This window comes from Onthophagus taurus, chromosome 5 (assembly GCF_036711975.1).
Source record: "Onthophagus taurus isolate NC chromosome 5, IU_Otau_3.0, whole genome shotgun sequence".
NCBI classification, from domain to species: Eukaryota; Metazoa; Arthropoda; class Insecta; order Coleoptera; family Scarabaeidae; genus Onthophagus; species Onthophagus taurus.
This window is the reverse complement of record NC_091970.1, coordinates 4,501,057-4,528,853: the sequence shown is the minus strand read 5'-3', so window position 1 is coordinate 4,528,853 and position 27,797 is coordinate 4,501,057. Positions and strand designations below refer to the sequence as shown.

At 34.3% G+C, this 27,797-nt stretch overlaps 4 protein-coding genes across 49 annotated transcripts; 1 reads left to right on the top strand and 3 right to left on the bottom strand.

The window, feature by feature from the left end:
* Window positions 1–301: 301 nt before the first annotated feature.
* LOC111426781 (myosin heavy chain) lies at window positions 302–17,100 on the bottom strand. Of its 45 annotated transcripts, XM_071196120.1 has the most exons (26): window positions 17,083–17,100; window positions 15,805–16,075; window positions 15,332–15,475; window positions 14,772–14,928; window positions 14,682–14,709; window positions 14,422–14,617; window positions 13,939–14,002; window positions 13,781–13,879; window positions 13,051–13,154; window positions 11,758–11,895; window positions 11,012–11,281; window positions 9,648–9,818; window positions 9,009–9,188; window positions 8,799–8,949; window positions 8,665–8,717; window positions 8,019–8,106; window positions 7,149–7,266; window positions 6,570–6,687; window positions 5,841–6,104; window positions 5,124–5,333; window positions 4,085–4,971; window positions 3,556–3,634; window positions 2,269–3,444; window positions 1,307–2,212; window positions 1,198–1,254; window positions 302–959 (listed from the first exon to the last, which is right to left on the bottom strand). In XM_071196120.1, exons 2-25 carry the CDS (start codon window positions 16,009–16,011, stop codon window positions 1,216–1,218), a joined length of 5,847 nt encoding a protein of 1,948 aa, XP_071052221.1. In that variant the 5' UTR covers window positions 16,012–16,075; window positions 17,083–17,100; the 3' UTR covers window positions 302–959; window positions 1,198–1,215. The 45 variants fall into 45 exon arrangements, with proteins under 45 accessions (XP_071052221.1, XP_022917267.1, XP_022917268.1 ...); XM_023061499.2 differs by lacking the exons at window positions 1,198–1,254; window positions 8,665–8,717; window positions 9,648–9,818; window positions 15,332–15,475 and adding exons at window positions 8,448–8,500; window positions 9,974–10,144; window positions 15,524–15,667; XM_023061500.2 differs by lacking the exons at window positions 1,198–1,254; window positions 6,570–6,687; window positions 8,665–8,717; window positions 9,648–9,818; window positions 15,332–15,475 and adding exons at window positions 6,255–6,372; window positions 8,448–8,500; window positions 9,974–10,144; window positions 15,524–15,667.
* Window positions 17,101–20,440: 3,340 nt separating this feature from the next.
* LOC111426797 (superoxide dismutase 2) lies at window positions 20,441–26,215 on the bottom strand. Of its 2 annotated transcripts, XM_023061220.2 has the most exons (3): window positions 26,061–26,215; window positions 24,979–25,983; window positions 20,441–21,134 (listed from the first exon to the last, which is right to left on the bottom strand). In XM_023061220.2, exons 1-2 carry the CDS (start codon window positions 26,105–26,107, stop codon window positions 25,377–25,379), a joined length of 654 nt encoding a protein of 217 aa, XP_022916988.1. In that variant the 5' UTR covers window positions 26,108–26,215; the 3' UTR covers window positions 20,441–21,134; window positions 24,979–25,376. The 2 variants fall into 2 exon arrangements, with proteins under 2 accessions (XP_022916988.1, XP_022917293.2); XM_023061525.2 differs by lacking the exons at window positions 24,979–25,983; window positions 26,061–26,215 and adding an exon at window positions 21,183–21,435.
* LOC111426795 (PAT complex subunit CCDC47) lies at window positions 21,685–23,687 on the top strand. Its single transcript, XM_023061523.2, has 3 exons — window positions 21,685–22,307; window positions 22,358–22,485; window positions 22,534–23,687. Exons 1-3 carry the CDS (start codon window positions 21,794–21,796, stop codon window positions 23,293–23,295), a joined length of 1,404 nt encoding a protein of 467 aa, XP_022917291.1. The 5' UTR covers window positions 21,685–21,793; the 3' UTR covers window positions 23,296–23,687.
* LOC111426796 (PI-PLC X domain-containing protein 3) lies at window positions 23,466–24,902 on the bottom strand. The gene is made up of 3 exons (XM_023061524.2): window positions 24,547–24,902; window positions 23,824–24,495; window positions 23,466–23,772 (listed from the first exon to the last, which is right to left on the bottom strand). Exons 1-3 carry the CDS (start codon window positions 24,650–24,652, stop codon window positions 23,546–23,548), a joined length of 1,005 nt encoding a protein of 334 aa, XP_022917292.2. The 5' UTR covers window positions 24,653–24,902; the 3' UTR covers window positions 23,466–23,545.
* Window positions 26,216–27,797: the final 1,582 nt, after the last annotated feature.

Genomic DNA, 27,797 nt, shown 5'->3' with positions numbered 1-27,797 from the left:
ATTCTTCCATAATCTTTTTTATTTTATTATTGAAATCCTCTAACATAACGTTCGATTTTTAAATAAAAGAGTATCTTCTAAATATGAATCGAAATGATGATGGTCACTTCGATTATTGATTAATTTCTGATTTTGAGTTACATTTTGCGAGTCCCTTTGTATCAACTTACAATTAGCCTTAAAAGAATCGTACTGAATACTACTTAGATTTCGTCCAATAACTCATCACACCCAACTTTAACACGTTTAAATTGTATCAATACAAAATTTATTAAGATGAAGTAAAATAAAAACCATTACATTATAATCAATATAATCTATTTTATTTTACAATAAGTATTTAACAATAAAACATCAAAATAAATACAATATGAAAAGAATGATGTGTAATGTTTTTCTTTAATTATTATTATAATTTTTAAAAGTAACCAGAACACGAACGGATCCCATCTCTTAAAAGAAACGAACGAACAGAAAAAAACCGCAACCATTCCAGAAATATCAACCATTAAACAACACAAACGTAATAGTATTTTAAGATCCCTCCAACAACCCAAGTTCTTTATCATTTCTGTTTAAATTAATGTTTATACGAGAAAATTCAGTAATAAAAGCTGCGCTTTAAAAGTTGTTGGGTACGTGTCTCTATAATCGCTTAGTAAAGCTTTTCAAAACCAAATTTTTCGCTTTCATTGAAAGAGTTGCTTTCGGGATTCAAATGGGATTAAAAACGACTTCAACTACGTGTTATAGGTAGTAGTAGTAATAAAATGAAATGTCCCGGTCGTGTTCTTTTACTTTCTTTCGATTTATGATTTATTTATTTTTTTTGGCATTTCGATGTTAACATACACAGCGCGTTCATTTAAAAGAGGGTTTATTTAGAAATCGTTCTCGGGGGCGAGGTCGAACCTTGGTGGGAAGGTCATTCCATCCAATTGTGGACGTGACCTCGGAGGCTAAAAATAAAAAACAATAAATTAATAACATTGAAAAGATGAAATGTTGAGTTAACAAATAAAAATCAACATTTATTTCTACGATCACAATTTAATTAAAGGTTGGAATCGATTTTAACTAAGTTTTACTAATTTTTTATAAAGTTTAACAAAGATGGACAAAGTTGGACAAAGTTGCAAAAATTTCCATAAAGTTGGACAAAGTACAAAGGGGGTAAAAAACCAACACCCCACTTACTATGATTAAAGAACGTTGCTATTCAGCTGAAATTGGTCCTTTACGGGACTTATTTGACTATAAAAAATGAATTTTTTGATTTCCTTAAATTTTTTAATTAATAACTTACCGCTGGGCTAGCTCCTCTAGCGGCAGAACCCGCACGTCCTTTAGCCCTGAATTTAGTGATAGCCTGTTCGGCCATATCAGCGCGCTCTTCAGCCTCTTCCAATTCCTGTTGGGCTTTACGGAACTTGGCCAAATTCAAAGCAGCGATTTCCTCGGCTTCCTCAATCTGCCTCTTGTAGGTCTTAATCTTCTGTTGTAACTTATCAACCAAGTCTTGCATACGCTCGTGATTCTTGCGATCCTCCTCGGCTTGGAAGCTCAATTCTTTGATGCGACGCTCGGATTTCCTCAAGTTCTTTTGCGCATCGGCGTGTCTCCTTTGTTCACCGTCGAGTTCGTTCTCTAATTCGCGGACGCGTTGTTCCAATTTAGCGATGGCCTTCTTTCCTCCTTTGAGGGCGTTAGCCTCGGCTTCATCCAAACGGACTTGGAGATCCTTGATTTGGGTTTCGAGGGCTTTGCGGAGTTTTTCTTGGGTTTGGGCGTGATCTTGTTCCGCGCGGAGTTCATCGGCTAATCTCGCGGCATCAACCATGGCCTTTTTAGCTTTTTCTTCGGAGTTCTTAGCTTCGTTTAGAAGTTCATCTAAATCGCTGTGGAGGGTTTGGAGTTCAGTTTCTAATTTCCTCTTAGCGGCGGACATTGAGGCGTTGGCAGCAGCGAGGTCGTTGAGTTGTTCGTGGGCATCGCCCAATTCAGTTTCAGCTTGGCGGCGAGCGCGGTCAGCTTGTTCAAGAAGTGTGCGAGATTCTTCCAATTCGTTTTGGAGGGCGTTAGCTCTGCGTTCGGAGATTCCGAGTTGTTCGCGAGCTTCATCGCGGGCGCGTTGTTCTTCTTCCAAAGCTGTTTGGGTGTCTTTAAGTTGTTGTTGGTAGCGTTTGATGGTCTTTTGAGCTTCGGCGTTTGCCTAAAAAATAATTTTTTAATTAATATAATTAAAATATTGATTGAATTGATTTTTACCTTATTAGCATGATCCAAAGCAATTTCTAATTCGTTAATATCAGCTTCCAATTTCTTCTTCATGCGAAGCGCCTCAGCTTTTCCTTTAGCTTCGGCTTCGAGGGAAGCTTGCATTGAATCCAAAGCTCTTTGGTGGTTCTTTCTAGTGTTTTCGAATTCCTCTTCTTTCTCTTGAATGCGGCGGTCGATTTCTTGTCTGACTTGAGACAATTCCAATTGGCTACGCAACACTTTGTTTTCTTCTTGTTCGAGGGCGGCTTCGGCTTCTTCAAGAGCAGCTTGGAGTTCGTCTTTTTCCGCTTCAAGACGCTTCCTGGCCTTTTCGATTTCATGGATGTTCCTGCCACCTTCTCCAATTTGGTCGAGGAGGTCTTTAACTTCATCGGCCAAGTTTTTGTTTTCGCGGCGAACGGCTTCGAGTTGTTCTTGTCCCTCTTCGTAAGCTCCTTTAAGTCTGAACAATTCGGTGGAGTAATTGCGGCATTCCTTTTGGCTTGCATCCAATTCGGCGGCCAAATCATCGACTTTGAGTTTCCATTCTCCAATGATTTTATCGAAAGCCTTTTGTTTCTTTTCGGCGGCGTTGGCGATGGCGGTGGCGCGATCAACTTCCAATTGAAGATCTTCAACTTCGGTTGCAAGGCGTTGTTTGGCCTTTTCGAGGGCGACGACTTTTTGGTTGAGGGTTTCGATGGTTTCTTCGGCTTCTGCGAGACGAGCTTGGAGTTTCCTCTTGGATTCTTCGAGTTCCTCAGCGCGCGCGATTCCTTCAGATTCATATTTCGACCTCCAGAGTTGAGATTCAGCGTTGGCTTTGCTGAGTTGACGTTGGATGTCGGCTTTAGCTTCGGCTTCTTCTTCGACTTGTTCACGGATGTTGTCCAAGTCGTGCTCGAGGTTTCTGAATTTACCCAAAAGAGTGGCGCGTTCCCTTCCTTCTTCATCGGCTAATCTCTTGGTGTCTTCTAATTGGGTGGTGAGGGACACCTTGATCTTGCTTAATTGGGACACTTGCGATTCGGCTTCTTCTAATTGGCGGAGGAGGTCGGAGTTCTCAATCGAGAGCTTCTTTTTGGCGGCGTCGAAATCGTTGAGGGTGCGGTTGGTTTCATCGAGTTTTCCTTGGACGTCATTGAGTTGTTGTTGTAGTTGTTTCGTGATCTTTTCAGCGGCAGCCTATTTCCACGAATTTATTAGTTACGAATTAAATCGATAAAGGGGAAAAACACAAAATAAGCAACTAAAAAACGAGAAGCTCTCCTCGTGAAGCAAATCAATTTTTTGTACCTTTTCGTTAGCTAAATGATCAACGCTTGCGCGCATGTCATTGAGTTCACCGAAATATTGAGACTTCTCCTTTTCAGCCCTGCAAGTTTAGACAAAAACAAGACATAAAACACTTATAAGAACGAAGACTCTCATGGACAGTGCTAATTGAACCAAAACTAAAACTAATATTAGCATTATCACTGGAAGTAAAATTAGATCTTGAACTAAAAACTTTTCAGATTGAGAATAAGTTTTGCCACATCCTTGTCTTCAGCTTAGACCGTATGTTCCAATGATAGGTGCAAGTTTCAGTTCTAGTTTTAGTTCATTGAAAACATAATTTTAAAACAACGAATCAATTTTGGACATTTCCACAAAGAGGTTTTGGTACCTTCTCGCGTCCAACTTGATCAACAGCTCCTCGAGTTTGTTGCAACTCGGCGTAAATACTAGCACGATCTCTTTCCGCTCTAATTTTTATTAATTAATTAATTAATTTCAATTTAATTTAATTCATCGAATCAATTAACTAATTTTAATCACTTACTTAGCTTTGAGTTTGTTCAATTGATCGATTTGTTCTCCCATTTCAGATACGGCGTCATTGTGTTTCTTCCTAAGGTTAGCCAAGGTTCCTTCATGTTGAATGTTAGCTTCTTCCAAGTCGCGTCTAAGTTTGGCAAGTTCGGCTTCGCGTTTTTTGTTGAGTTCGATTTGTGCGGAAGTTGCACCTCCGGCCTCTTCCAAACGCTCACCCAACTCTTCCAATTCCCTCGCTAAATCGGCACGTTGCTTCTCAGCCTTAGCGCGAGCTTGACGCTCGGCTTCGACTTCCTCCTCTAATTCCTCAATACGCGCTTGCAATTCCTTAATTTGTTTTTGTAATTTACCAACGACGGATTGTTCGTCTTCTAATTTGGCGGTGAGCGAGGAGATTTCCTTGTCTTTGCGTTGGATGGTTTGTTCCAACTCCTTTTTGTTACGTTCCAAATCAGCGACGGCTTCTTGAGTGAGTTTTAAGTCACCCTCAACCTTCCTTTTTGATTTTTCAACATCCCCGCGGAGCTTCTTTTCACGCTCCAAAGAGTCTTCGAGTTCATCGAGGGTTTGTTCGAGTTTTGCTTTGACTTTGTTGAGGTGGTTAACTTTGTCTTCGGCGGCTTGGAGCTCCTCGGAAATCTTTTGGTTATTTTCTCCGGATAGTTTCTTTTCTTTGTTGAGCTTGTTAATGAGTTCGTCTTGATGGGCAATTTCGTCGTTCAAATTCCTGATTTGGTGGTCTTTCGTGGCTTTGTCTTGCTCGGCTTTTTGCAAGTTTAATTCGAGATCTTCAATATCTTTCTTGAAACCGGAGATTTCTTGTTCCAACTTTTTCTTTTGCTGCATTAATTGACCGCGGGCGTCTTCTTCTTGGGCCAAACGATCTTGGGTTTCCTAAAATTAAATTAATGTTATCTTAGTTTTTTTGGATTCACTCCAAACATTTATGGGTTAATCTTGATACATTTCACTTTGAGTTTTTGCCAAATTCCCATTAAATTAGCGTGATTAATCGGGCGTTTAGAACAAGTTTTATTAATACTTACAGATAATTGTGACTCCAAGTCGGTTTTTTGGGCTTGAAGTTTCGCGGCTCTTTCTTGGGTTTCGCTCAAGCTTCCTTTTTCGCCTTCAAGCACCCCCAAAAGTTCGGATTTTTCAGCGAGAAGTTTGTTGTAAAGTCCTTCAAGTTCAGTCTTGGCTTTGTGTTCTTTGTCATAAGCTTCTTGGGCTTTGGCGGCTTTTTCTTCGAGTTTCTGCAAAACGGGGTGGTTATTTAATTCTGGGCATGTAAAATCAACATCCATTTTTAATTAATTCGATTAATTCGGATTCTAATTCGGATTCAAAATCGTTTTGAAATTCGAGTGAGGATTCGTTTTCGGTTCGCACTGAAACGCGGCAGGATTAAAACTGAGTGTGTTCGAAGGATTCTGTTAGTCACCATATTTTTTTGGTCCCGAATCGGGATGATGGACGATCATAAAAATATATGTTTCGAGTGGGGGTGAGTATTTTTAGCGTCGATGTCCGAATTTCTAAAATTTCGCTGACCAGGTAAGGCGCGCTGACGAAATTATTTTTTAATTTTAGAAATTCCGCCTCTTCCGCGTGAAAATAAACACCGCGCCTCCGATTCGGTTTATTTGAATTAAAAAAGAAGTGTTTATTTATGGTAGAATCCCGAACGCGTGTTTTATTTTATTTTTTTCTTTAAGAATTCTTTCAAATAGTTTTTCCAGAAACGAATTTAGATAACTTACGGCGATCTCATCCTCCACGCGGGTAACGTTGAGTAATGGTTTGACTTTTTGCCAAAGCTTGTACCATGGCCATGTGCGTAACTTGAGGTATTTGCGCAAATTTCTTTGGCACACTTGTAAGGCGAGACGTTGTTCTTGCAACTTCTTGAATTCTTTTCTGCTGAGGTAACCTCTCACCCAAGATTGCATCCAGGTGACGATCTTGCCCAAGCGGTCATCGCGGAGCTCCTCCATCTGACCCAAAACTCCAGCTCTGAAGAATACCTAAATTTTTTTTTAAGTTAATTTTAGTTCTCTTTGTTGCAGGATTCAGAGTTAAGCAGAAAGTGGTTAATGAAGCAAGAAGAAATTTTTGAGGTAAGTTGAGACTAAAAAATTTTTTTTGTTAAATACGAAAGGTCTGGTTCCTTGTACCTTGGTTTTTCCCAGCCTATATTGCTCACTGTCTAACTGGATTTTCTCTAAAATAACCTGTGACGCCTTCTCGGGTGTCATCCCATCTTTAATATCAGTTGCAGCCAGAATTTTGTATCTGTATTGCAAAAATTAGTACAGAAACCAACATAAAATTACTACAAGTTGACATAAATTAGTTAGAATCACCCCAAAATCTTTGATTTGATCTTTGAGTTGGGTGTACATATAACAAAAAGGGACCATCGTCATTTATGGTCTTATCACATAAAAAAATACATAAAAAAATTTTCTTCTATTTTAAACATAACATGCCTTGGTATGACCCAGACGATATAGTTCAGAATCAAGATTTGATGAGTCCAAAATTAACTGGGCACACTTCTGGGGGTCTTTCTCTTTTCCAACTGGTCCCGGGTTCAGGATTTTATAACTAAAATAAGGGAAACATGCAAAACAAACTTCCCATATCCAATATGGTTTATAATCGAAAAAAAAAAACAATTTGTCCCAAATGTTCTAAAACATCATCTGAATTAATTGGAATAAATGAATTAATTTCTAGAATTTTTTCTATAAAATCCTAGATAAAGGGGGTTTAACTTGGTGGTATTCCTTGCCTTTGTATGACCAACACGATAACTTTCAGGATCTAAACCGACCTCCTCCAAACACTTTCTCGCCGCTTCTTTAGGATCTTTCTCAGCGGCCATTGTAGCCGGGGCCAAAATCATGTAGCTAATTTATAAGAAATATCGATTAAAAAAGTTGTTGTTTCAAAAATTGATTGACACCACATGATTACCAAGGCAAATGCTAACACAAAAACCTAAATACTTAGATTTATACAAAAAAGTGATGATTATGTTGAAAAATTTTTTTTTGTATATTTACCGAAGTTTGAAATCGGGGTAAACCATCCTGTTGGGGAAACCTTTACGGCAAATACGGATACCTTCAAGTACACCGTTACAAGTCAATTGATGCATTACCAAGTGGGAGTCAATGACACCTAAAGAAAGAAAGTCATGTCTTAGTAAGTTTAATAATTGGGTTGAATTGGTTAAATTTAAAGGATTAATTTTTTTGAAATCGAAAAAATTGTTTTTTGGTCTTATTTTTGGTAATCTGGTTCTGGGCGAGTTATCCCATAACACCTTGAAACTCGTATTAATCTCTGATGTCAGAATTCTTATTTCCATCCCATCTGGACTTCAATCCAACCTCAATCCAACCGAACTCAACACAACACAACCCAACCCAAACTCAACACAATCTAATCCAATTTAACTTTGAAAATGTATGAATTAAGCTTTCTATGAGCTTTATTTTTAAGCTCATAAGTGCTTGTAGGATCAGCAATCTATTACACATTTCTATTATGAAAAGTTTAAAAGTCAAATTTTTGGGAAAAAAAATTTCAAATATCTGTAACTTTTTTAATTCATTGTCAAATTTGGGTTCCATGCATCCATTTTGTTCCACCTTAAAGTTGATATAAACAATCAGCTCCAGCGCCTCGCCCGCAAGCGACCTCGGCTGTACTAGATGATATCGTTATTTGATACCTTGGAAAATAAACCAAGTGCATAACACTTGGCAAAACTGGCAAAAAAATGTTCAAAAACTTGTAACTTTTTAATTCCATTGCCAAATGAAAGTTGTACGCACTCAGCGTATTCAGCACATCACTTTGTACATTTTAAGAGAATCATTTAATCGATTTCAAAAAAAAAGTTCATTTAATCTTTTTTTGTAGTATACCTGGCTGTTTCAATTCGTTGGGGATGATACAACGTACGAAGTGAGGTTGGGTCGATCTCAAAGTCGTCATCAAGTTGTTTAATTGTTCCTAAAATTATTAAAAAAAATTAAATTCATCCATAAAAAAATTAATTTAATTTTTAGTGGTATTAATAAAAAATAAAGCGAGGAAAAACCCAACACAAATTAATTTTTTATCGACTATTCTATATCTACAAAGTATTTGTTTGGTGCTTCGTTTACTTTTACCACATCCAAGTGGGAGTACAAAAATTACAAAAAAAATCTCGGTGGTTTCATTCCACATTCAGGTGGATATATCTAATTGTGCACTAACAATAAGACGAAACAAGAATTCATTTATAAAAGGGATCTCCATCCATTGGTGTTTTCTTTTTTTTAATAATTTTTTTTTATTTTTTTGCAAACCTTGTAAGCCGACGATACAGTTGAGAAGGCACCACCCTTTTTGCCACGACCACCTAATTTACAAATAGAAAGAAGAGAAGCGTACATTTAAGATTAATCACAAGCTATTTCATTACAAATAAAATAGGGTTTTGCTCTCTGCTTTTTGCCGGGATTTTTGTGGGGAGATTATTTTGGGATTAGCTCAGCTCCGTCTCGTTTTGAGCGAGGTATTTACCCTGTACAAACTGGATACGGTTTGGAAAGCAGAACCCTTAGCTCTCTTGCCACCTAAATTAATTCATTTAATTTAATATAATAATTATGAATATGATTCAAAATTATTTGATTTTAATGAACTTTGAGGGGTACCTTTAGCATCACCGCCTCCTCCAGATTGACCTGCATGATCAGCAAAGATCTCAACCAATAAAGCGTTTGTTCCTTTCTTGTATAAATCAACAACGGTGTCGTTCAATGGATCCTTGTTCTTTTCCAACCAACCGGTGATGTTGTATGGAACCTTTTATTAAAGAAAATTTTTAATAATAATTTCGCTTTTAAAGCCGATTTTAGTCTTACGTTTCCGGCGTAATGTCCAATTGCGAAATGGGCGGCTTGTTGACCCGGTTTTGGTGGTTTGGGTTTTTGGAAATTAGGTGATTTGCCCAAATGGTTGTTGTTCAATTTTTCCTCAAAGGTCTTGTCGGTGGCCTTGGGGAACATAGACTCTTCCTCAAGGATTGATAAGATACCCATGGGCTAAATTAAATTGAATCACTTATTAGTTTGCGATTAAAAAAAAAGTTGATCAAATTTGACTTTATCCTACCTTACCTTGCATCCCCATGTTAAAAGCGCCTTGAACCGTATCAATTTAACCAAAAAAAAACTGTGCTCAAAAAATACATCTTGCTTAAAGATTTCATTTTAATTAAATGCACAGTTGGTTAAAATCGTTATACTGGATCAAGTTGATGTTAAGTTTCACAAAAAATCGAACACAAAGCTTTGTTTAGTGCCTTGTTTATGAAGGCTTTGAAACTTAACCTAAATTAGTGAGTTATTCTTTTTAATTAGGGGTTATTGTACACCGTCACTTCTTTGTACAAGGTTTCTCATAAAAAAAACTTGAAAGAAAGAAAGAAGAAAATTAAAAGATCTCCTCAATTTAATCAACTCAATTAAAACTTCCTTTGCGTTGCGAAAAGATTAAAATACCTTTTCGATCAACTCAATACAGGCTAACAAATCCATTCCGAAATCAATAAACGCCCAATTAATGCCTTCTTTTTGATACTCTTCCTGTTCCAAAACGAACATGTGATGGTTAAAGAATTGTTGGAGTTTTTCGTTGGTGAAGTTAATGCAAAGTTGCTCGAAACCGTTGTACTACGTGAACGAAACAAACAAGACAAAATTACACAGGGGTTAACACATTTTTTTTTGACAAATCGCGTTAACACAAAAAAATAACATAAAACATGTAGGTATCATTTTTGATTAGCACAAGTTGAGTTGGCGACTTCGATTTAACCCCTCGGTACCTTTTCAATTAACTCAATACAGGCTAATAAATCCATTCCAAAATCAATGAAGGTCCATTTAATACCTTCTCTTTCATATTCTTCTTGTTCCAATACAAACATGTGATGGTTAAAGAATTGTTGGAGTTTTTCGTTGGTGAAGTTAATGCAAAGTTGTTCGAAACCGTTGTACTAATAAACAATATCAATTTTTTTTTACTAAATAATAACAACCTAATTAATAATAATAATAATAATAAGAGAGAGAGAGAAAGATGCAAATACATATACAAATAGCAAAACATAGAACTGTTGAAATTGTGCAGCTTGCGTTGATGCTGGTGTCAGTATCATCAAATCCATTTTTTTCCCGAATTACCTTTTCGATTAACTCAATACAAGCAACTAAATCCATCCCGAAATCGATGAAAGTCCACATAATCCCCTCAGCTTCGTACTCTTCTTGTTCCAAGATAAACATGTGGTGGTTAAAGAATTGCTGAAGTTTCTCATTGGTGAAATTGATGCACATTTGCTCGAAACTGTTGAACTGTCGATTGTAGTATAAATCGGTTAGCAACAGTTTCACGTAATTTTAATTTCGCTTAGGCAAAAAATGAAAAAGGAGCCATGCACTTACCTTGTTAGCGTTAATTACTAAATGAATTGAGCCGCTTATTAGCACTTAAAGCCCCTAACCTTTTCAATTAGTTCAATGCAAGCGAGCAAGTCCATGCCGAAATCGATAAATTGCCAGACTATTCCCTCCCTAGTGTATTCTTCTTGTTCAAGTACAAACATGTGGTGATTGAAAAATTGTTGCAGTTTTTCATTGGTGAAGTTAATGCAAAGCTGTTCAAAGCCGTTATACTATAAAGCAGAAATTAAATAAGCTTGTATATATTTTGTATTAGCACAAATTGGAGTTTTATGTAAGAATTAAAGAGTATTAACCCTGAAAGAAATTAATTTAATGATTTAAGATTAAGATGATCATCAAATTGGAATCTTTGAATTTTTCCTGTAATAAAATAAAGTATATTAAGTAAAAAAACTTACATCGAAAATTTCAAAACCAGCAATATCCAGTACACCGATAAAATGTTGCCTCTTCTGTTTGGTGTCAAGGGTTTCGTTACATTTCTTGACGAGCCATTTGAACAATCTATCAAACATAGCTTTCGACATGGCACCGACGGAGTAATTGACTTGATTCACATTACGACCTTGGGTTACGAATTCGTTACCGACCTTGATCTTAGGTTTCAATAAACCAGAGTACAAAAGAGCTGGGTCAACACCCAACAATTTCGCAACTTTTTCACCTTCCTATAAAGAAAAAAATATATATGTTTATATTTTCATGTAAGCAATCTTTGAGGCAGATTACGGATAATACTGGGAGATATCAAAAATGATTGATAAAAAATAATACTGCACGGAAACAACTAAATATATCTTGTAAAAGTCTAGTTAGTGTTTAATGAAGACTAAATATTGCTTGTACGAGACTAATACTGTTTGCAGGACTCTAATATTGCACTTTCAGAACTAAATACAGCTTGCTAAAGTCTTGATTGTGTTTGCAGAAGACTGATAGTACTTGCAAAAATCTAGAAGTGTTGGCAGAATACTCATATTGCTTGTAGAAAGCTAAATACTGATGTCAGAAGTCTAGATAATGCTTGCAGAAAAGTAAATATTGTTTGCAAGAGACTAAATAAATGCCGAAGACTAGATACTAACTAAAGTAGACTAAATTTGGAGGGAGTTTTAGGCTCAAAAAAAGTTGAGCTTAAACTTACACTAGTTCCATCAGCTTCAGCTTGTTCTTCACGACCCCTCTGTTTGAATTTCATGGTACCCATATGCATAACAGCGGCGGTAATCCTATAAATGTTGTCCTTTTCGTCTTGGGTGAAACCAAGTACATCGAAGGCTTCCTAAATGACGATATTAAGTATTTAATAAAAAAATTTTTAGGTAAATTTATTTTTGGATTATTTTTTAAAAGCCAATCTAAGCGAAAAACTTTATTTACAGATTTAAAAGTAAGCCACGTTTTATTTACACAATTTTTACATGCAAAGCAGCGTTTTCGCTTCGCCGATTTAATTCACTTTTTGTCTTGGTTAAAGAGCCCTTTATGTTGGAACTTACCGAATTTAAATGGAATTTATTTAAAATTTTGTTGGAAATAAAATAATTGATATAATTTCGTTGAGAATTTGGTTCGATTTGTTTTTTACTTACATCTGTCGCAACCAATTCCTCATCGTCCATTACACCGGGAATAGTGATCTTGCCTTGCGATACGTAGTAGTAATCGTAGATGTCATTACTTAGCAAACATATTTCTGGGGAAACACAAAAAGATTTCCTAATTTATAGAAAACAAAAATATTTGGAAGAAAAATGTTCGTTCTTCGTCTTCTTTTGGTGCTTTCTTTTTTATTCGGCGAATTTTATCAAATCAAATAAACCCAAAAATGATTATTTACATTGATGATGAAAATATTTACATGAAATTGATCTTTTTGAGAAAGTATCGTCTTGATTAGTTGGGTTGGGGGTGACTAAAAGGGCTCAGGGAGCGAGAAAAGCTGGATTAATTCAAAATTCAGCCGTATTTAATTTCCGATTTGTTTTTAATTAATTAATGTTAAAATCCCGCTCCCTGATTATCAAAATTCATCAAAAAAATCTTTGTGTATTTACAATTTGAATTAAATCAATTCGTGGTGATAAGGGTTGCTTACGTCAGTTGCAAGACCCTCTTCGTTATCATTAACGTTCGGAATTCGAGTTTTTCCATGACAAACATTCGGATAATCAGAGACTCGGTTGGAAAGTGCGCAAAGTTCTAAAATTAGGAGAAAAAATTATGGCTGAGTTTTTGAATTATTCCCCAAAATCTTTCTTTTTGGCTATTAGTCGCCAAAAATACAAACGTTATCACGTAAACAAATAAAACAACACAAAATACGATATCAACAATAACAAAAAGAGAAAGAAGAGTGTTTCAGTGTTTCTTAAATCAAGAAATGTTTTGTTATATACGATGAAAGTTAGTTAACATGTTAAAACGGGACTCTTACGTCGGTGATATTCATTTCTTCGTTATCATCAACGCTAGGAATGGTCGTCTTTCCTTGCGATACGAAGTTGTAGTCGTAAATATCGTTAGAGAGGAGGCAAATTTCTGTTGGGGTTAATAAAAAAAAGGAGATTATGTCGACTTGTTCTTCATTTCGACATTTCAAGCGATTTGATTATCGCCTTTAAGGTTTATGATAAAGGTGAAAATGTACTTTCAGTAATAACAAGTACATTCAATTAAAAATTTGATTTTAGTATTTCCTTATAAGTCAATAATTAAAAGAAATACTTAAAAATATTAAAGAGGGGTTTGGATCGTAATGATATATAATCGTGTGTACTTTTGAGAAAGGTGAACAACTCTACAAAAAAAATACAATATCATCAAAACGATTCGTCTCATTTCGTTTTGACTCCTATTTATACACTCAAATTGAGTATATTGATTTTGCCATATGACGATCTCCATCAAAAAGATAAAGCATCATTAATTGTTTTTTATTTTGGGGGGTTTTCTGATAAAAACCCCCACTTACATCTGTTAAATTGCATTCTTCGCCGTCATCGACACCTGGAATTGTCGTTTTGCCTTGAGCTACGTAGTAGTAATCCGAAATGTTGTTCGAAAGTAGACACATATCTAATTTATATGATCATGTTATTATAAAAAATTAATTCAGTAATTTCTTATAATGATTATTCAACATTTAGTTTTTGCACGAATTATACCTTTAAGTCCTTTAACGGCTCCAGACATCATTTGGTAGAAGATGTGGTAAGATCTTTCGAGAGGTTGTTGGGAGATGACACGAGCTTTCTCCAATAGATCTTCAAAAAAAATTTATTATTTATTTTAAAGCAAAAAGGCGGTGTTTGATCAAACTTACAGGTTTCGATATCAGCACCAGCCAATTTACCAGTTGGGCCGAAGTGAATACGGATGAATTTACCCTATTTAGTTACAAAAAAAATTTACATCATTTTTAATTTCATCGAAATTACTTAAAATCGGTTTAAAATTAAAATCCGAGTTATTTGAGCCCAAACACGATGAGTTTATCTCAAACCGTTTCGGAAATATCACAAAAATTTAAGAAAACAATTCAAAAAAAAAGCATGGCGCATGATATATGACGTTTTTATCAAATTTAACCCAAAATATAGGTTGCGGAGTATCAAATTAAAACATTTTTAATTTCATTTACGATTTTTTAATAATTTCTCAAAATTTCCGCCATCTTGTTTTTTAATTTTGGGGTCATCTCATTATTGTTAACCCAAAATATGGGTTGTTGGGTATCAAATGAAAGGATTTTTAATTTTCTATTCGATTTTAAATAAATTTTTAATATTGTTTTTCGTATACTTACGAAACGAGACGAGTTATCATTACGCACTGTCTTGGCGTTACCAAAGGCTTCAAGTACGGGATTGGTTTGTACGACTTGATCTTCAAGGGTACCTTTACCAGATGGCTGTTGATCTTTCTTAGTTGAAGCACCAACGGTGGCGAAGTACGCAATTACTTTCTTCGTGTTTTCAGTTTTTCCAGCACCAGATTCACCACTGTTTATAAAATAATCATTTCATTACCCATAATTATAACAAAAAAGTTAAATAGAGCACTTACGTAATCAACATGGATTGATTTTGATGATCTAAAATGATTAAAAAAACGTGTATGGCAAATTATTAAATAAAAAAATAATAATAATCTTACTGGTTAACATAGCGACGTAAGCACCATCAGAAATAGCGAAAATATGTGGTGGGACTTCATTACGCCTCTTGCCACGGTATAATTTGGCACAACGGTTGGTGTAGACGGGGAATCTTTTGTAAGGGTTGATGGCGACGCAGAAGAGACCGGAATAGGTCTAATTAAAGAATCATAAATCAAGATTAATTTTTAAAATTACAATCTAACACAAATCGAACATATATATCATCGATTTTTGATGATTTTGAGAAAACTACACAGTTGTTTGTGTCTTGTGGTAAAAGTTAAATGTGCAAAAAATCGCCTTTAAGTATCAAAAAGGCTAAAAGTTGATGTTGGTGCTTGTTTGATGTGGAATGTTTGAGTTAAAGGTACATGAAAAAGATAGCCTTTAAGTATCCAGGGCTAAAATGTGTCGAATTGAATAGTGGTTTAAGAGTATGAGGAAAAGCCGTTTTTGTATCAATTTAGGCTCTCCGAAAATCTAAGAAATTCTACGTGACACAAAAAAACAGTTAAAAACTTCGCACGACCGAAACGAAAGTTTCGGTCCAACTTACGTAGATCAATTTATGATAGTATCTTTGTTTTAAATTATACAATACGGAGGCATCGTTGAGGTATGTCAAGTTAGACATGTCCTCGCACTTTTCGTACTTGGGCGGGTTCACTTGAGTGACCTGTTCTTTCTTAAAGTTCTTCTCCTATACAAAGAGAAAAACCCTTTTAGTAAGATCGGTTTGGTTACTTACGTAGATTAGTTTGCAGTAATAACGTTGTCTGAGATTGTGCAAAACGGCGGCTTCGTTTAAATGTGTTAAATCGGCCATGTCTTCGACTTTTTCGAATTTTGGGGGGTTCACTTGGAGAACCAAGTCTCTCTTCAACGTTCTCTCCTAATTTATTTATTAATTAATGAGTGAATTAATGTTTTTAATAATTTTTAATTTAATTTATTTTATTAAATTAAAAATTATTAATTTGATAAAACATGATTGATTGAAATAATTTTTGTGGTCGTTGGTTATTCTACCTCTCCTCCGGGGATACCAACGGTGACGAGGTCACCTTTGGTGCCCCTAATTTCACCAAGTAAGAAGCCCTCTTTGTCGTCGGGGACCCAGCAAGATTTCTTGGCATCGTAGGGCTTGCTCTGATCGATACGTTTCTGTTCCAACGAAACGAAAAGGTATGGGGTGGGATCGGGGTCCTCTTCGGTGGACGCTGCTTTCTTCGGCATATTGGCGAGTTGGTTGCGCTGGGGCTATTTGAGACACGTAAAGAGAAACAGCCCTAGAGCCTTCCTAAAAATCAAAAAAAAACTTTATTATAACACGTGCGCGATGTTGAAATGGTTCCAAGTATGTTTTTGTATTTATAAACTTGGGTTGACACATTTTTAAGTTTTACCGGAAACAAGGAAACGTGTCAACCACGTTCAAGCTCCTCTCAGAACCGTTTTATAAATACTTTCGGTACGAAAATAGTTGTTTGGAATGTATGATCTATAAATGGACCGGGAGCGTTACGCGATACGCCCGAAATTGCCTCCTCTCGAGGGCGATGCCAAATAATGCCCGCGATCTTGGCATGTGCCTTCAATTACACAATTCAAAGCGTTCATTTTATTATTTTAAAACAAAAAAGGTACTATAAAATGGATTTTTCTTAAAACGGTTCGATATTTATAGAAAATCCGTTCGGGGAGATGAAGCAACACAATGAACTCTATTTCTGGTCGCTACATCAACGTTATTTATATTTCTGGTATGTGTAGATTGAGGATTTAAATAGAACGAGCCGATTACTAAAGTTCAAAGTATCGATTTCAATCCCCGGGATTCATCGCACAAATTTCAAATTAATTTTTTTTTCAAAAATTCCTATAGGTTATGTCACTTTCATTCTTACGTCAACTTGACGTTTTAACTTAACCTCCATTATGACGTTTTAAATCAAACCGAAAACTTTATTTTGACGTATTATATAACCTAAAATTTTTGAATTTCAAATTAATTTAGTTAATTTCAAGGATATCTGTAGTAATAATTAATTTATTTAATTGATTTAATCACTTTATCAAAGACGGTTTAATTCACTTTAATATAACCACTAAACTTGCAGATATCCTCGAAAATCTAATTCAAAAAAAAAATTAAACCACCAAAACCGAAACCGCACAAATTATTTTTTTTTTTCACATCTCACTTTTTAAAATTAAACCAAATAGTAAGTAAGAATAATTAAAATCGAAAATAGATGGCGTTAATTTTTTTTTAAATTTTCGCACCCCGTGTATTAACACACTTACGTTCGAAAGCCTATCTGGACGCGGATCGGCTGTGGTGGGACTTTTTATAAACCGATGTAACCAGATACCGGGAACGCGGGGGGAAACGTTCACCACCGCCGCTGTTCGCGTATCGGTGGGGGCCCCGCGCCAATCCCGGGGATACGGTACCGCCGTATCCCAGTTTTGTCTACCATTTTTGGAACAGGATAGGTGTAGTGACCAGGACGCAAATATTCTAAAGCGCGCGAGCCTTTTTGTGTGGGGGGATCGCGGGGAAGGTCCCGGGGGCCCCTACATGGTGTACTCCTTTTCGACACTCTACCAATAAAAGTGGGGGCGAAACGTTTTGTTCGTGATCCGCGCTGAAAAACTCACAGCAGGAACAAGTACATTAACCTATAATCATTTGATCAAAAAAATTAATTTTTTAATTGGTATTTTTCATTCACACTTTTTATTATTAAAGCCAAGTTACATAATTGCAATAACATAAAATCTTATCATAACAATAATAAACGTTAAATCGTTACTACATCACAATTTTCCATCCAGAACCTTCTCCCATTTGGTATTTATAACCTCTTTTTATCTCATCTCCTTCATACACGTTTTTTTCTCCCAAACAGTTAAACGTAAACCTTTCTAAATTTGCTTCTACATCAGTTTCCGTTGGTTATTTAAATAATTTAGAACATTTAGAAGTTGTGTTACCAAATAACAATCTTTGTGAATAAGAATTTAAGATAATAGATGATTTATTTTCCACGCTTTAAATAGGTTGGGTTAATTGCTTTCCGGCTAACACTTTCAACTCATTTCCAACGATATCTGACGTCGTATTTAAGAATTCCAGTCATTACGATTTTCTAATATTGGGTTATATCTAAAACACAACAAGATATTAATTTAATTCATCATAATAACATTAACGCATACACTCCTTCTGCGTCTCTAATAATATTAAGTAATTATGTTTCAATTTGTCCCACATCGAATATTTATCACATACTTCTTTTTTTTTTCGATTTAACTCAATTATTTCCTCGCCGAGGTTCCTTCGCATCATCTTACCGTCATAATTATTCCATATGGAGAGAGTTCTTATTTTCATACAACAAAACGTTAAAAACCCATCTTGAACTTGACAAACATTTATCATATATAGAAAAAAAATTAATAATAATTAAACTTCAAACCAAATTGACACATAACCAATTTTAACATCAAAAAAAATATTTACCAACATAAATAATTGCATCATTCTTAGTAATTTTTTTAACCAATTTAATTTATTATATTAATACTAATTCATTCAAATTTATTACCTTTTTACGTTGTCTCCCTATTTCTATTAAAGTAGTCGTTAAATTTAATAATTAATTCCTTCAAAATCGTTATAATCAAAAAATAACAAACAAATAATTTTTCAACTTCACACTTTTTGATTAAAATTTTGCCTAAAACAACTAGAATTTGGAATAAAATTGTTTAAAGATTACCCAAAAATACATTTTTGTGCTTTTTACTTACTTTAAAAGGTTAAAAATGGGAATAAAATTCGAAATAAAGACGTTTTATTACACGTTAAATCATACACATAAATTAATGTTTGTATTCAATCATAATTATTTAATGTATTTTTTGTTAAAAACAGATAAATCGGTTGTTTTTAATCTCAATTTAATTAATTAATCGGTTATATTAAAATTGGTTTTATTAAAAAAATCGAAAATTGATGTACAAAATTTTTTGATTTAAACTGTACATTTATTTTATGTTAAAAATAGTTTTGTACACTTAAACTTAAAAAAAAAGTTATTTATAATTTTTATTAAGCTGCAATGGCTGGGGAGTGAAATTGTTGTCTTAAATCGATAAAATCTCTTCGTAAATTCTCATTATCCTACAAAATTATTAATTTTGTTAAATTTGATCAATTTTTAACATATAATCACCTCACGTCGTTGAATTTCCCGTCCGTTTAATAATTCGATAAGTTTTTCTTGTAAACCCGTTAAAACGTCAAGAACCAATAAAAGCACACACAACAAAACGCACAAAGTCATCAAAGTGACATAAATTACGGCTGATTTAACCATTTTTGTTAATTTGAGGTTATTTCTTAAAAATAATTCCTGGATGGTAAGAGAAAGAGAGGTAAGGAAATCTCGTTTATAACTTGATTTTCCGCTTTTACATCAAATCGGCGTTATAAAGATTTATTAGGCGAATTAAATATATATTTTCTTTGATTCCATCCGTAACATCTCTTAATAAATCGTTTAAAACGCTAGATACATCATTTTGAAAGGTTTAAGATTTATTAGGATGAATTTGATTCGATGAATTGTAATTTAATTAGTCAATTTTCAAGATTACTCAAAGCGCCTGGAGACGTTATTTCTTAACGGAGCTCAGAGTCGGTTCCAAATTTACTCTCTGCCTGACATTTGCCCGTGGGAGTTAATTATAAAAGCTTCTCCTTCCAAGCTGGGCGTTAAAACGCATTTCGATTCGAAATTTTAATTTGTTTTAGTTAATTTTTTTATTTATAACAATTTGAGTACCTCTCACAACGGTTTTGGCATATCAGATGTGAATTTATGAACGTAAGCCAAATGTAAATCGGTTGATTGAGTACATAATTATTGTGGAGTTGATCCAAATCTTATTCTAACTTGGTTCAAAGCACTTAAGTTAAAGCGACTCTCTAAATACATTCTCTTGGAACCAGGAAAGTGTTTAAATTTTTAAAAAATTAACTTGGAATAAAATGGGTTTAGATGAAAAAAGAATCATTTTTCCCCGGAGTTGTTACAGTTTCTCCTCTGAAACGTATAAATAAAATAGCACAGTTCCAAAAATACATTTCGGTGACTAAGAAGTTAAGTCGCGGGGAGAGTAGGTTGGCAGTTGGTGGGCCCATGATCTAATAATGTTACAAAAATTTCAATAGCGAAAACAAAAAAGATTAAACTCCCTCAATACGCAGACATTTCTGTTTTATGTTTAAGCCGTATTAAGAAAATAAATCTCCGATTACAAATTTAGAAATCGGTTTACACAAATCTCCCTCTCCGTACTCTTTCATTTCATTTACACAGATAATTATGTAATAATCAACGATTCATTTACGTCCAAGAACGATTTTTTCTATGTATAAGTGTATCTAAATCTTGAAACCGTACCAAGATTCCTCAGCTCGTAGTGTTTCTGAATACGCTCGGAGAATACCACAAATAATACACCAACCGGGCATTATAAATATCGACACAATTCTGAGCCAACAATTTTTAAACGTTAGAAATCCCACCAAATCTACAAACCGACATAAATCACTTTGGTTATGATTAAGATTTTATGAATCACTCGAATCTAAATTCTTATTCACTTTATTAAAATAATATAAACGCAATAATAATTAAAATAATATAAATAGGTTATTAATTCTTTGGGGATCCTGCGTAAAACGGTCTCGTTGGTTTATAATCCAAAACGATCGGCTTTTGAGTGGGTTTTTGCGACCCCACAACATAATAAGGATATTTATCCGCATAATTAGCATAATCATTTTCATCTTGAATCCGATCATTTATATCAACCTTAGAAGGTTTCGAGCCACCACTCGGAATTATTTGAGCGATATTATTCCCCGGGTTTGGATGAAACGAAGGTCTTGATGGTTTATATTCGATATTAATCGTTTCTTTGTCAATCGAGTTATTGTTGTTAATCTCTGGTGAGGTAGAACCAGCTCCTAATGGCTTATTAACGCTCGAACTTGACCCTGGGCGACTCGGTGGAATTATTTGACTCGGTTTCCAAGGTTGAATACTCGAAATCGGGGTGTTTGACCCCAAAACGAATGAAGGAGGGACCGGGGGTTTCTCATTTTCTTCATCGATACGAGTATCAACTTCAATTTGAGGGATAAATGATGGTTTAGCTCCTTCTATTTCGCCACTTGATGGAACCGGGGGAATGTAAGATCCCAACTCGTAAACGGGGGATATAAAATTCTTCTGGGAATACCCTGAATGGATCAAAATAACCACCAATAAGAGATACATCTGAAATTAAAGGGTTAAAATTATAAATCGAAAAAAATATTTTCTTACTTTTCTTGTGTTAAAACGTCTTTATTCAGTAACTAATCGAGAATGAACTAGCAAAACCTGTTTGTACTTCTTATATACGGCCCGATTTCTGTGTGGTTTTGTTGAGGTATTTGACTGATTAACGGGAATCGGCAAAATAAGGTCAAAAAATCCAAAACGAAGGTTTCGTTTACATCGAGGTACCATCATTGTTTATTTAGGTGACTTTTTTTTCGAGGTTAACGATAATCTTGATAATGTTTTCGAAGAATTTTATTTTATTAATTCATTTTTGATACATTTTAATTGTCAAATTGATTTATAAATGTCACCCCAAAAAAGCAAAAGACATAAAAATCCCTAGTTTTTTTTATTAATTAATTTATTTCTTTAACGCAAACTTAATTAATCGATATAATAAAAACTAATTCTTTAATTAATTAAGTAATTAGACATAAATAAAAATATAAATTAAATTTAAAAAATTTCCCCCAAAAATATAAAAGCCCCAAATTCCCCTAGAACAACTAAATATTACCCAATATAACCAAAAACCAAATATTAGTTAACACGTCAATTACTATCTTATTAATCGTGTTAAAAAGTATTAAAAGCGGTTTTTAACCGCAAAAATGAAGTTTTTTTTGGTACTATCGCTCCTTCTTTTCTCATCATCATTCATAAAAGGGGAAAATTACGCGGATTTGTCCGACAATGAGTTTGCGGAATTCGAAGAGTTTGATTCGGACGAATTCACGATAAACGAACGCGATGAAAAGGAGAAACCGATTAATATTAAAGAGAATCACCTCCAAGATGAGGAGGCTTTCGTGTCGGACGATGAAGAAGGTGAGGTTATAATCGAGGATGACTCGGAATTCGAACACTTCCAAGATACCGAGGAGTTTGAGGGATTCGCTGATACAAAGGATGAGAGGGGCGATTCCGTGCCGAAAATTACGATCACCACGGTCCCCGTTCATTTTAGGGCTAATTGGGATAGTTATTGGTTGGAGATTTTAATGATTACTGGATTGGTGGTTTATTTTTTGAATTTCGCCGCGGGGAAAAGCAAAAATACTAAAATTGCGAACGCTTGGTATCAGACACATAAAACTTTGTTGGAAGATAATTTCTGTTTAGTCGGTAAATATTAATTTAAAAAAATAAAAATTTTTTTGAGGTTATGTTTCAAGGTGATGATGGAGTAAGTGAAAATTCCGATAACATTAACATGTTGAAAGAAAGCGAAAACATTTTTACTTTATGGTGTAGTGGGAGAACTTGTTGTGAAGGAATGTTGGTTGAATTAAAATTAATTAAGGTAAAAAAAAATAACCTTAAAAAAATAAAATTTAACCTCAACTTTTAGAGGCAAGATTTAGTTGCGATTATAGCTGGAATGATGCGACCAACAGCTGATCAAATCCACGTAAAAGTCATAATGAACAAAGAGGATATGGACACATTCGTTTTTTGTATAGCATCAAAAAAAACCGCGGCTCATCTTTCGAAAGAAATGAACGATTTAAGTATTTATTCCCCGGAACGGAAACCAGGTGAAAAATTCAACATCCCAAGCACTTTCAACGTGATGGGGGAAATCGCGGAAGCCACCTCAGCGCTTTTAGACTCAAAAATAACGGCTGTACTAAATAAATACTCCGATTTAGTCGATTACATCCACTTTTCCGATCAATATTCCGGAGTGAAACAACCGGATGATAATGGTGCTATTAAATTACCCGATACTCAAAAAGTTTTATTGTTCGGTTTTAACATCCCGAAAGTAAAAGGGGCCCACTTAAACGAATCAATGGAACAATTAAAACCGTTGTTTATAATGATTTTTTATTGCATCGAGAAAATAAAACGTTACCGATTATCGAAGGAAGGTAAAAATAAAGCCGACAAAAATAGGCAAAGGGTAGAAGAGGCTTTTTTGAAGTCGACTCATGCCGCAAGGGCCGAAGCTGCCGCGGCTCGAAGGGAAGAAAAGCGTCGTTTGGAGAAGGAAAAGGTGATGGCTGAAGATGATCCCGAAAAGCAAAGACGTTGGGAGGAGAAGGAACAAAAAAGACAGGCTAAGAAACGAGCCCCTAAAATGAAACAACTTAAAGTTAAAGCCCTTTAATAATAAAATAAAAAATAATACGTAGAATTAGGTAAAATTTCTTTTAAGGTTACGTTGATTTAAATTTGACAGATAAGTACCAACTTAAATCTGAAATAAAATTGAATTAATTAAAATTGTTATTATAAAATAGTAATTAATGGATTAATAATGGAACAAAAAAAAATAGATTAATAATTAAGTGATTTTTCTTTATTATTTATTTTTTTTTTTTGAAAGTGCAGTTATAAAATACTTTATTATTTAATATTTATAACTCGATTGTTGTTAATTCCTCTACAGATTGTTTTAAACTTATTGGATATCTCCCAATTAAATACACCTTATTTAACGAGATAACACATTTTGGAAACTTTGAATTGTTCATGTCAATAAAATCAGCAATAACAATATTTAATTTTTCTTTTGGAGATTGCTCTAAAAGCCACCTGTATTTCATTTGATCTATTGGGTCTACACACGAACTTTTTAGACTACCTAAAAAAAGGAAAAACAATTTAAATAATTTCCCTTTATTTAATTTCTTACTATAAAATCGTTTTAAAATCGATCCGGGTGTTGGTGTTAATAAAAACTGGGTAATAAGAGCCGTAAAATTGTTTCTTCGTTTTAATTCATCATCTAAGAACTTAATTAACTCCGATTTATTCGTAGTTTCCGGCCAAGGATTGGGGAAATTCCAACCTGGCCATAATAACTTATCGTTTCCAATTTCGTTACATCGATAAATAATTATAACTTGGTAATCATGTTTTTGGGTGTACTCCAAGGTTAAAAAATCCATTGAACTCGAAACCGGTACTAATTTTGAATTAAATCTTCCCTTTATGTAAGAAATTAATCTCCGATGATCTGCCAAGGTGAACTCATAAAAGTGTTGGCAGTCTAAAATAACTAATTCTTTTGGGTGATTGTCTAAGAATTGGATTAATTCTCTTAAAACTGAATCAATCTCATCGGAATATAATCCGTGCACGAAATACAATTGATGTGTGCCTTCTTTAGTGGATATTCTTAAATCAAAGTATCTTATACCGACTTGTAATTGAGTGAGTGCATTAAACTCTTGCGTTCTCACCCATCGCCGAATTACCGAGCGAAACATCGGACCCATACAATTCATTCGTTGTAACAGTTCACCCGCATCTGGTGAAATTGGCGAACTTGATTTTATCGATGATGTAAAACTATCGTGAGATCCTCAAAACATAAAGCGTTTGTGATTAATTAATCGGTCGATTTCATACTTACCTGGAATGGCTAAATTTTTAATAGGAACTTTTTTAATTAATTCCGGCAAATTGGTCATCCAATTAGCAAGGTCGTCGCACAAATTAACACTTTCCGATTTGAACATTTTTGGTAAAAAAAGAGATTTCCATTTTAATCAATTCACATCTTGAATTTTGTTTGTATTGCGAATTTTCTTTGTAACGGAATTAATGCGAATCGATACTTTTTCATTGTCACGAGAACAAAGGATTTACTCGTCGGTATTTGAATTAAAACGCATTTTTACGTGAATTTAATCGACCTTACTTCACAAAAATAATTTAAATTGAGATAACCTTAAATTTGCTTTCTGTCATTTTTGACGTTTCATTTCTTTTTGTTACCACACATATAAAAATAAATAAACTAATCTATTTATTAATTTAATAAATTAAATTAAAAAAAACTTACCTTGTAATGGAAAGGATGTATATTAAAAACGATGGGTTAAGCAACAATGTTTAAAAGAATTGGGTACATTGGCCTATATACCACTTTTTTATAACAATACAACGGATACGAATGAGTAATAAGTGAATAATAATAATAAATATTTATAATAAGAGTCATATTTATGTTGTTTTGTTGTTATAAATAAAATAATTAATAGAGCATAACATTTTCAATTTGGAAAAAAATGTTGACGTAAATTTTTGAGGTTATAAATAAAATTAAAAAAATTAATTAACAATTATAATTATTCGAAAAATACAAAAAGAAACAACAAAATAAGATCACATAATATAATTTTTCGCTTTTAATATCTCATCAACAAGCTTTAACTCTAAAACATATTTGATTACGATCCTTTATTTTTTTGCAGCTGTGTAACGTTGAGAAACATCATTCCAATTAACAATATCGAAAATAGCTTTAACATAATCCGCTCTAACGTTTTTATACTGTAAATAATAGGCATGCTCCCAAACGTCGATTCCAAACAATGGGATTAACCCCACTGTACCCTCCAACGGATCTTGATTAGCACAGGTCGCAATTTTTAAGCACCCTGATTGTTTGCAATAACCCAACCAAGCCCACCCGGAGCCTTGTACCCCAACAGCAGCCGTAGACAATTTCTCCTTCATTTTAGCCATATCTCCAAACGATGTTGAGATCGCTTGACATAATTCCGGGGTGGGTTCACAAGAATTTGGGGTAAGATTTTTCCAAAAAATTGAATGATTTATGTGGCCCCCACCGTTGAATTTTAAAGCGGATTGGATCGCTATTTGCCCGGATACGTCACATTTCTCTAAAGCAGATCGTAATTTTTCTTCGGCTGCATTTAAGTTGGTTACATAGGCTTGGTGGTGCTTTTGGTGGTGGAGGCACATTATATCGCGGGAAATTACGGGTTCGAGAGCTTCGTAAGCGTAGGGGAGTTCAGGGAGGGTGTGCGCTTTTCTCGCAGCTCTAAAAAGTAAAATTAGTTTTTTTTTTTGAGGTTATGTTTCAAAAATGATTGATAAAATGATTAATTTATTAATTACCTTGCTACGTTTACAGCTAAAGTTTTTAAAACGTTAGTGGTGAACATTTTTATGTTTTTTACGTAATAATTAATCTTTGATCCGTTGTGTTATGCTAAACACCAAACACCCCAAACACCAAGATTTAGGAAGTTTTAGGGTGGTAAAACCGAAAAGTACTAGTTGTGAGGTTAGAGTCGGTTTGGTGGCGCCATCTCTTATTATTAAGCTAAAAATAAAAAATTATCAAGGACATTTCAAAAACACGTTTAACATTAACATAACTAACATCCGGTAGTTTGATTTCAGGAAATAACTACATCTGGGTTTGTGATAAAAAATACTAAACTATCATTCGAATTTATGGTAACACCTTCTAAAAGGCTGATGTGGTTTGCTTTGAATAGTGTTTCGATGAAAAATTAAGATTGATTTCATGATTGTTTGAGTTAACCTAAAACATTAATTTGGTTATTGTTTTTGTTTTGATTAAAAGAATAAGAATTGATTCAAATTAATTAATTTATACTAATTTGACAATTATCGATTACAGGAAACTGTAAAATATATTGGTAAAATAGAAATCTGTACAAATGCTAATTTATATTTATAAATAATAAAATTGTTACATAAAAAAAGCTATTTAATTTTACAATTAAATTAACTCAAATTATTATTAATTAAAAATATATTACCGATAAAAAAGATGGATTGAAAAAATTACAACTACATATTTCATATTCATAATTCCCGCCAAACTACTCAAAACTACTCTTTAGCTTTGTTCGTTGGGACTGCACCAAGGTTTATAGAACATAAGGTTACCTCATTCCCTATGCTTCTGTAGTATCGATTATTACCCCGCAAATTGACGTCACTGGTTCGATACAGTCAGAATAAAAGATAGATACGTGCCTATACTGTGGTACAGTCTATATAAAATATTTAAACCTCGCATCGTGTTGTCCTTGTTTATAGATATATCTATAAACAAGGGCGTTGTGTTGTTCATAGAACCAGCTACGTCACTGACCCACCTTGCTTCTCAGAGGAGGAGAATCGGTATTGGGTAACCTTATGTTCTATAGACCTTGGGACTGCACTACTTGCACTCACTTGCACTATGCAGTTTAGTGCAGATGTTGTGTGTTCGTTGGGGATAGTGTAGTTTAGTGTAGTTGCACTCATACTGTTCGTTGGGCCATGCGCAGTGCAATTTCGTGCAGCGGGTGCAAGTTAGTGCACATTTTGTTGCACCTGCTTTCGATTAAGTTCAATAAGTGCACTGTAACTAAAATAGCGGAAAATTTGAAAGTGTGTTTTGTAATAATTAATATTAATATTAAATATTAAGAAATGAAACCTTATAATAATTAATATTTGTTGTGTTAGAGAACACAGTATATTCAATCCCAGTAGAGGCAGTAGAAAACTACCCCTACTTTTTTGGAATAATTTAAAAACTACCCTGTCGATTTTGGCGGCATTAAATACACTTATAGTATATTTAAAAATATTAATTAACTGCTTTTTCTCATTTAGGGGTGGCTGGGGTTAACTACCCTCACCACACCAAATTTTTTTTTTGCAAGTACTTCTATCGATTTTGGTGCAATTTAGCATGTGATTTCTTTATACGTAAGTAGTACTTTTGAAAGAACTTATAAGGGTTAGTAGTTTGGTGTAACTTTTCATTTTCGAGGAGGTAAAATTACGATGTGTACCAGGATCGCATAATACCGAGGAGGTATTTCCGAC

What these genes read in the sequence shown, in the direction of transcription:
- LOC111426781 (XM_023061499.2), bottom strand. Translation starts at nt 16,011, where the DNA reads ATGCCGAAGAAAGCAGCGTCCACCGAAGAGGACCCCGATCCCACCCCA. An exon ending in AATCAATCCATGTTGATTAC is followed by an intron (nt 14,618 to 14,681) that starts GTAAGTGCTCTA and finishes TTTTATAAACAG; the next exon opens with TGGTGAATCTGGTGCTGGAA. An exon ending in TGGTGCTGATATCGAAACCT is followed by an intron (nt 13,880 to 13,938) that starts GTAAGTTTGATC and finishes TTTTTTTTGAAG; the next exon opens with ATCTATTGGAGAAAGCTCGT.
- LOC111426795 (XM_023061523.2), top strand. Translation starts at nt 21,794, where the DNA reads ATGAAGTTTTTTTTGGTACTATCGCTCCTTCTTTTCTCATCATCATTC. An exon ending in AGATAATTTCTGTTTAGTCG is followed by an intron (nt 22,308 to 22,357) that starts GTAAATATTAAT and finishes TTATGTTTCAAG; the next exon opens with GTGATGATGGAGTAAGTGAA. An exon ending in TTGAATTAAAATTAATTAAG is followed by an intron (nt 22,486 to 22,533) that starts GTAAAAAAAAAT and finishes CTCAACTTTTAG; the next exon opens with AGGCAAGATTTAGTTGCGAT.
- LOC111426796 (XM_023061524.2), bottom strand. Translation starts at nt 24,652, where the DNA reads ATGTTCAAATCGGAAAGTGTTAATTTGTGCGACGACCTTGCTAATTGG. An exon ending in TAAAAATTTAGCCATTCCAG is followed by an intron (nt 24,496 to 24,546) that starts GTAAGTATGAAA and finishes TTATGTTTTGAG; the next exon opens with GATCTCACGATAGTTTTACA. An exon ending in GATTTTAAAACGATTTTATA is followed by an intron (nt 23,773 to 23,823) that starts GTAAGAAATTAA and finishes TCCTTTTTTTAG; the next exon opens with GTAGTCTAAAAAGTTCGTGT.
- LOC111426797 (XM_023061220.2), bottom strand. Translation starts at nt 26,107, where the DNA reads ATGTTCACCACTAACGTTTTAAAAACTTTAGCTGTAAACGTAGCAAG. An exon ending in TTAGCTGTAAACGTAGCAAG is followed by an intron (nt 25,984 to 26,060) that starts GTAATTAATAAA and finishes TTTACTTTTTAG; the next exon opens with AGCTGCGAGAAAAGCGCACA.